Raw genomic sequence first — 8,866 nt, 5'->3', positions numbered from 1 at the left:
TTGAGTAACGTTTACATGAGTAAATTTTTAGGTTTGTATGGAATAATTGAATATTTTGTACTAAGAAATCAACATCATTTTTGTTTCTTCTGTGCAACCGAGCCAGCTGATGGTTTTTGTGCCAATTTATAAATTCCTTCAAGGAAATTTTCCGCTGAACAACTTTGTTGAAGACCGTAACTTCGTATCTTATTAGACAAAAAAGTTATTAAATGTTTAACAGGGGTATGTGTTTTGGCATTGATAAACAATAAATTCAATTGACACCACTGCTGGGTGCCTAGCGAGGTATTACATGACTACTTTTCATGCAATACTTCGCGGGGCGCGAGCAGTGGTGTCAATTGAATTTATTGTTTATCAATACCTAAAGGCATACCCCTGTTAAACAGCTAATAACTATTTTGTCTAATAAGATACGAAGTTACGGTTTTCGACAAAGTTGTTCAGCGAAAAATTTCCTGTAAGAAATTTATAAATTGGCACAAAAACCATCAGCTGGCTCGGTTGCACAGAAGAAACAAAAATGATGTTGATTTTTTAGTACAAAATATTCTATTTTTCCATACAAACCTAAAAGTTCAAATTTACTCATGTAAACTTTACTCAAAAATTCTGCAAAAAATCATGGAAGAGTTTTGAACCAAAACGCAGCTTTTTAGCCCCCAGGGTTTGAGAATTTCAAAAATGACCCCAAATTGACTCAGTTTTATGTAACATATCTTTTTTTATTGTCACAATGTGGTGTTATATTTGCGAATAAATTATCGTTTCTATAGTGTGTGATAGAAAATCTAAACTTACTCTTATTGGTGATTTTACCTTGACTTGTGAAGCTTGTTAAAAGCATCCACTTGAAATCTCCGACTCCGAAGCAGCTAATTTTATTCTAACAGGTAAAGAATTCCAGAGAACAACACCTCTAACGAAAAACGATTTTTTCATATAAGCTGAGCTATGCACCGGAACAACAAGGCTATTGGAACGCGGGTTGTTAAAAGAAGTAAGAATGGATCTTAGATAGAGTGGTTTACTAATTTTAATTTACCCACTAGATGAATAAGCATGCTCTGCAAAATCGTGTGAAAGGACACCTACCTAATAAAACTTTTCTGGAAGTTTGTTACTCTATCATATCTAGTAAGGTTGAAAACTTCTGTCTACTAAATTATAACAAGCAGCGTTAGAATATAAAATAGAAACGAAAACAAACAGAGGAATTATACAGCACTTCAAAAGTTTGAGTTTTGTTTGAACATCTAAACTTTTAGTGGTTCAATTCAGTTTCTTCAAAGAGCTGTAGATTTTTTCACACTGAGCTGAAATAAAACGATTCCAAGAAAGATTACTTTCGAAAATGATGCCTAAACTATTTACATGATCGTAAAAAGTAATCTCAGAATTGTTAAAATTTAAACCGATTTTGGTATAGATTTTTTCTAATTTTTGTCCAGTAATTATCTGTTAAAAAGGGACTCGAAATACTGGATTTATCAAAACACTAGAAAATTCCGCCTTAAAGTATGCAATGCCGCCAGGGTAGTAGAAGATCTTTTAGAATTCTCTTAGCTTAAAAACTTTGAAATGAGAACTAATATGGCAAAAAATAGTCAACGGAACTTTTATCTTCGGATTTGACTAGATTTTTGCCTAGGGTCAACCCACCCTGAATTAAGCATCAAGTCTCCTTTCGTTGAAGCATATAAACTTGAAATTAAACGCTGTCAGAAAATGTAAACGACGGCAAGTTCCTAAATTTTCTCAAATAAAATGATGAAAATAAAAATAGGGGATGAAGTAACCCCATTCTTCCCTGCCTATAAGAAAATGCTGGTATCTATGGGTTCAAAGTATAGAAAATCTACTAGTGAAAACCCTAAACTTATTATGAAAGAAAATTCAAAATTCCACCCCAATTAAAAAAAATGTTTTTTCTTCTAAAAATTTGCACTTTTGGAAGGTTCAGATATTATGATTCGAATGCTTCTATTAACTTGAAATTGTTCAATTGCTTCTATTAACTTGAAAAGCTTCAGATAGATTCTATCTTCTGCATTTTTGATCTGGATCACTTTCATTTGACTGAGATTCTGTCTGTGAAATAAGTTAAAAGAGAATAAAGTTTGACTTGATCCTACTGTAGTAAAAAAAAATTATTTCATGTTTTGCACGAAGCAAGGGAAATAAAATCCTCAAATATATGATGGAAAGAGACGTAGAAATAAATTACCCCATGCTAGAATCTACTCTTTTCCAATGCTGTGAAGGACGATAAGAAAACGATGCTCTATTTTTGTCAATTTTTTATTTAATTCTTGCATTAATTACTAGAACATTTCATGTCTTACATGTTTCCTCACAACGATTACGCTAAAGTTGTATTCGCTTTTAGAATTGTTAAACACAGGGATGTTATGTTGCTTGGTAGTATTTTTCTTCTTTATTTTTCACTTGAGTCTCAATGAAAATTAGCTACAGTTTTTCAAAAAAGTAAACTCACGTCAAACTTAAACAGCTTTTACAAAAGGGGGGTTGTCGGGCTTAGTAGGGGTTTGTTTTCCGGTCTGTGGCAATATAATTTGTTCTTTTTTTTCATTTGCTTTTATACGGTTCGCTATTTGCTTTGAAGATCAAAGTTAGTAACAAGTTGCAACGTATTTAAAATTGGTTTCACTTTCATTACGATTTTTTTTTTGTTTCGCTAGATAATTCGTTTCCATTTTCATAATGCTAGTAAATTGCAGAACTTTTACAGTGTGGTTGTTTGTTTTTGCTATTGTTTCCTAGTTGTTTTTTGCAGACGGTTGAACCCGACTTTGACTTCCGTTTAATGGAATAGTTCATCTCTAAACTACGTTGATAAAACTAGATTCTGTTGTTTTGTTCACATTTTATCATTTGTTTTTCTGGTTTTTCCACTCCCGGCTTGTAAGGTTATTTAAAATACGCTATCATTCTGTAAACTCGTTTTACACTTATAAGAAAATTCAGTTGTTGCTTTACTAACTTATCTGACTCAATATCATAACATCCATTTATTGTTATCTTTTTGTATTTGTCGTTTAACCTCTATTTTCTTTCTGCTTTTCATCTTTTCTAAAAAAGTTTCCTCAGTTATTAAACAACGATAAAGCTTCGTATAAATTTACACTAATAATTTCTTTCCTTTTTTATTCACAGATTTGTTTGGAAGATTTTACAATACGTTAAAGAGTTGAACAAAGTGTAAAACACACTGCGAACTAAAATCACATGGAAATCCGATAATGGCTGAGTTTTCACTAGAGTTGCGACAAGATTTTTCGGTGCAACTACATCAAGATGTTCTGGTGCGTGGAATGTATCCGATCTAAGATGTTGATGCCTAATTTCTTGGTTTCTTATGTTTGAATAAATCTAGGAAAAAAAAATGAGAGCAATAATCAAACGCGTTGTGAGCTCAAATTGCAGATTGTGTTTGCCATGAGTTGGTTATTTGAACTGTTAAATGTTTTCTTTGAGAATGAAAAGAATCCTCAAATTCCCAACTCCTCCTTAAGACGGGGCATTCTTAAATCGGCATTAAACCATAGCCAATCATAAGTTTAACAAACTTTCTGCGCAAAATGTTTCAAAACTTGTTAATTTTAAAATCCATACTAATGGGAAATGTTTGAAAAGCTACTACTAAGAGAGGCTTAATGACAGGGAAAATTTTAAAAAGTGATTTGCAGCTTTAAAAATTATTTGCAGTGAGGCTTAAGAGTTACAACCATCTTCGTAAGGTAGAAGAGATGGAATATAAAATATCTCAGGTGTGGAACAATTCGACTAAACATTTGAATAAATACAGCTATGAAGGCAGCCTCATATGGGTTACAATTAAGGAAAAAAGGGTGAAGTATGAAAAAATTACAATCAGAAAGATAGTAAGAAAGATATTTAGCCCCTGTGGTTATGCAATTTATGTAATAAATTCAAACATTTTTTTTCATTGATAAAATTATTCGTAGAACAAAAGTTTTGAGATCATGAAACTAAAAAAAAGAGCTTTAGAGGGCTTAATTACAATTTTTCAGCAGAAGATCTTCTCGACCCATTTTTTAAATCAAATAATGTTTTCATACCTTGTCGAATGCGTTTCAAAGGTAGGAGATTTTAAGAATGAATTGACAAAATAACTTTTGAATTTCAGCCAGCAACGCGTTTGAATTTTAATCTTTGTCTGGTTTGAGCTAATTTCATACGTCATTTTTTTCTTATTAGAACAAATACCCATTAACTTGCTTTTAAAATGGATTGAATTGTTTCCAATCCTCAGCAGAATGTGAAATGGTTTCTAGGTTCGAGATTTAAAATAATATCTTTAAGGGGGGGGTAGGGTCTAACGGGTATAAAAAAACACAATTTTCACGATTTTTTTCTAGAGCTATCGTTCAAACAAATGTATTCAAATTTTTTGCGTTATACAAAGCATTGTTAAAAGAACATTTAGTAATTTTTTCGTAGAAAAATATTGAAAAATGAGCCGGTGACGGAGCACTTTCGAGGATGCCTTTTAGAAAACAGGATTTGCGGTGGACACTGTATCTCAGCACAAAATCATCTGAAGTCAAAAAATCAGAGCAAAATATTTTTAATAGATGTTTTTCTGGACCCCAACGTTTTTATTTAACTTAAAAATATTTTTATGAAATTTTTGTGACTGTTTGAAGTAAAAACTACGATTTTTCGCTTAAAAATCCGCCATTTTTCACCTGTAAAATCTCCCCAAAGTAAAAAAATCGAAAAAGAAAAACGTTGGGGTCTGGTATTTTATATGTAGAAAATATGTTCCAAATTTGAAAAGAATCGGATAAGTAGTTTTCAGGAGATAAAGGCCTATAACTTCTACAGTTTTGCTTCAATTGACTTGAAAATTTGACACAACATTCTTGAAATGTTTTACAATAAGAAAATAAAAAAATAAAAAAAATCGATTTTTTGAAAGTGTTAGACCCTACCCCCCCCTTAAGCAACAGAAACATTCAAGAACTTATATCAGTATGCAGAAATACGATTTTAAATGAAAATTTGTTTCAAGATTAACGATCGTTAATTAATAGTATTTGGAACCAAAATTCAAATATAATACTACAATTTGGAATCAAGAAGAATGTTGAATAATCAAAACAAAATATCGTGATTTCCAGAAAGAGGAAAAAAGAGAAGTTTTGATTAAACAATTCCTAAATTAAAAATCTGTAGATTGTTGAACATTATAAACACTTTTATCGAAAATATAAAGAACATAAACAGTGTTGTGTTATATTGAACTGAATTTAAGGATGGCACCTCAAAATGTTGTTAGAGAATCTTCATACCAATGCAATGCATTGATGTCCTCCAAATTGCTAGAGTTCGACAATAGGTGGCGTCCTAAGAGAAATGTCATTCAGATGGCTAACAATTAAGCTTGACGCGAGATGCTTGGCGTTAGCTAATTCAAAACTACACAAAAATACATTCACACGCACCAGCCACCCCTTGCCACTTGATATGTGATATTTCCTATTAGTTTTTTTCTTCATCTTTCAAATTTCTGGGATTTTGATTTGTTCTGTCTATGCCGTTGTTGCATACGAGAGTTCACTTACTACGTAACATATGTCTAATAGAGTTTTGTTGTTGTTGTTTTTTTGTTGATGCGTGATTATTTGCGTGTGTTTGTGTTTTAGGGTGTGTAGTTGTGACTGTATGTGTGTACACGACGAGAGAAAGTAACGGACAAGACTTTTTCGCGCTCTCTTTGAGAATATTTGTTTTTTTTCGTTAAGAAGAACATTAACACGTTTCATCAATGATATACATGAGAGATTGGTAGTTTAATTTTGTTTTTTTTTTTTGGAACAAAGGTCATAATTTCACGTTTTTGTGTGTTTAGTAAGTATTGGATCAATAGAGTAAGTAGTCGATTTATTCATTTGTTGTTGTTAAAGCTATGTTTCACTTTTACCCTTCCGAATCCGTAGTGAGCTGGATTGGACTGATTTGTTAAACGGTTTAAATCCATCAGAATCAGATATAGGTTATGGGTTTTGAGATTTAGTTATTTTGACTAGGTTCGTTCAATAACTAAACTAAATTTAATTGCTACCCTAGTGTTGTTTGTTCATACGAATTGTTGTTGGTTTGATTTCGCTATAAATTGGTTGTTTTATAATTCTCTTTTTGCTTTCTTTTATTACTTTGCTTCTAGTTTACTACCCTTTTGTTTTGTTTTTGCAATTCGTCATTTGAGTTGTAGAAAGAATAACACTGTACATCTATAATTGGTAATTTTTAATCTATCCTTAGGTGCTTTTTTTTCTCCGGCAACCCAAAAAGTGACTGTGTGATGATAATGACGAGGGTTGTCTGGATGAATGATGAATTTTCCTGTGTTTGGTTTTAGATTTCCGGAAGATCGATGCTGCACAGCGCAGGGATCAACTATGGACATTAAATCTATCTAGGGTATATTTTTTTCATTCTCTTCAAATATATACTAACACGAAAATGGCGACGGGATGTTTGATGTTTCTTTGCTTCAGTTTACTTGTTTTTTTTTTTGTTTGTTGGACTAGACACACTACTTTAACTCACGATTTTTAGATTCAACAAGTTTCACATTCATCCGTCCTAGGACTCACACGCATTCGTTCTCTCTCTTTCTTTCTCTCGTTTTAAACTGGATACAGATATTGCTGGCTGGGGAGCCGAAATTGGTTCCGTCCGAAGAATCCCCGGAAGTGCCTAGACATTCTGGAAGATCCTGAGAAGTGGGGGCCGTTCCACTGCTACTTCTGCTGCTGCTGCTGCTACTAGCTCACGTTCCTCCGATGCTCGAAGGCGGCCTCAGGTCATTTTCAATAACAACAACAACAACATTCATTGACTCAAGCTGGCGGCCGGAATTTATTAAGACTTTTTTCGCTCCCGCAGCGGAATATCGTCCTCCTGACATCATTGGTTTGCAGAAGTGTAGTTCTGGGTTCGGCGAAACGAGAAGAGGGCACGTGACGTGGAAGAGATATAAAAAATATTTAATTAGTGCGGTTTTAGGTCATTTGCACGCAGTACGTGGTGGATTTGCAGTTTTTTTTTGTATATATTGAAAAAATGTAGTAGTAGAAAGAGATAGAAAATGGTGTTTGTGGCGAAGGCAGGATTGCTTTATCGCAGGGAAAGCGAGTGGAATTTATCATTTCTTTGTTTTGCATACCAGTCGTCCGTAAGGCATTTTTGAACGTTTAAAAATATAAGGTACCTACAGTAATACTTGTTTAATGTAATAAAAATGTTTTACAGTTGATTAGTTTTTCTTGCAGAAATTTTTAACTTTTTTTTTGTTTCATAAAAGTTTACAACGGATGAATGAAAGTCTCGAATGTTCCATAAGCCCTTGGGATTTTTAATTTCCAATTTTTCTCTCAAACCTTACCTTATGATTAGATGTTCTCTGGAATCCTTTCCCTATGATTTTCCTTTTCAAATTCACTTTATTGCTGTTCGTACATCGGTATCCTTTCTTATAAACAAATAAGTAATTGAGCAGTTGAAGTCTTCAACTTGTAGGGATTTAATAGTTTTCCAAACTTAATTGGCTCAATGAATTTCGAAAGCAGTTCTGATATTTCTGTTGAAATGAAGTGAACAAATTTCCTCCACATTTTCATAATAATAGTTAATTATTGATTTAAGTGCTATGGTCCCGCCCAACCTCCTCCCGGTTTTACACATTTTATGTTACCAAACTTGAAATGTGGGTACTACATACATTACATACGTGTTGAAAATATTCTAGGGTGGCATCCATAAATTACTTAACGCAAAAACTGCACTTTTTTATAAAAAAATTCTTCATTCAGTCTATTTTTCCAGATATTCGTCAAGGAAGTGTATAACGGTACAAAATCTTTAATCAATGAGCTCTATGAATGTTAACTATACCAATACTTAGCGCATTAAAACTTCACAATTGTGAAAAGTTTTTTTTTAATGAAATGAAGAGTTAATCACCGTAAATTTGTTTTATGAAATTATTTTATCGGCTATATTGGTGAAATTTTATATTCTTTGAGAAAGAATATTTAAGAATTGAAAGAATATTGACGGATTGAAGATTAGAATAAGGTGAAAGATGTTGAAAATGAGCGGAAGGGTAATTTTAATTTGAAAAACTTTTCATCACATTTCATCGTTTTGTTCCTCACAGGCCTTGCAGTGGTTGATACTGATAGAGCTGTAGCAACCACCACACAATAGTAGGCCTAGCGTGGTTCGTCCCACAAGCGGAAACTTGCAGTACGAACGAACTTTTTTTTTAATTTTAAAACTTTTCTTATATTCACTGCAGTGCACAATATGGGTGAGCTAAAAAATAGTTTATGATCGAGAAATTTTTTACGACTTTTTTTTGACAAATGTATTTGCTGAGTTCGTAAATCTTTTTTTTTTTTTGATAAAATTCCTGACTTTTCCCGGCATTTTACTCATTTATTCCGACATTTTTCCGCTCTTGCTTCACAATCTTGAAATAAACGACGATGGATTGTAAAGCTTCAGAGAAAAGTTTAATCATGATGAAATGAAGGAATTTTAGAATTAAATATATAGGAACAAATAATCCATAAATAACTTTCCCGGTTTTGGTTTGCAATTCCAGGTTTTTTCCCGGTTTTCCCGGTTCCATTTTCAATTCCCGGTTTTTCCGGTTTTCTGGTTCGCTGGTCACCCTGTATTGAAATGGTTGATTTTGAAAAAAAAAAAAACGAATAAGCATTTCCTGATATAAAATAATTTTAACAATTTTTAAATTCTAATTATCATATTTAGAATCGATAGATTACAATTCGAGAAATTCGCT

The 8,866-nt window shown here is 32.7% G+C and overlaps 1 protein-coding gene across 4 annotated transcripts in view; it reads right to left on the bottom strand.

The window, feature by feature from the left end:
• Positions 1-2,582: 2,582 nt before the first annotated feature.
• The window catches only part of LOC129753496 (potassium voltage-gated channel protein Shal), a 784,223-nt gene continuing 777,939 nt past the window's right edge, over positions 2,583-8,866 (bottom strand). For all 4 annotated transcript variants that reach the window (XM_055749315.1, XM_055749312.1, XM_055749313.1 and 1 more), the window contains one exon: positions 2,583-6,987. Coding sequence is in view for 3 of the 4 variants with exons in the window: in XM_055749312.1 (XP_055605287.1) it covers positions 6,964-6,987 (24 nt within the window). In the remaining variant the exon portion in view is untranslated. The remainder of the gene's footprint in view (positions 6,988-8,866) is intronic.

Source organism: Uranotaenia lowii, chromosome 3 (genome assembly GCF_029784155.1).
Source record: "Uranotaenia lowii strain MFRU-FL chromosome 3, ASM2978415v1, whole genome shotgun sequence".
NCBI lineage: Eukaryota > Metazoa > Arthropoda > Insecta > Diptera > Culicidae > Uranotaenia > Uranotaenia lowii.
Note: the sequence above shows the minus strand (reverse complement) of the source record. Positions and strands in the feature narration are given on the sequence as shown.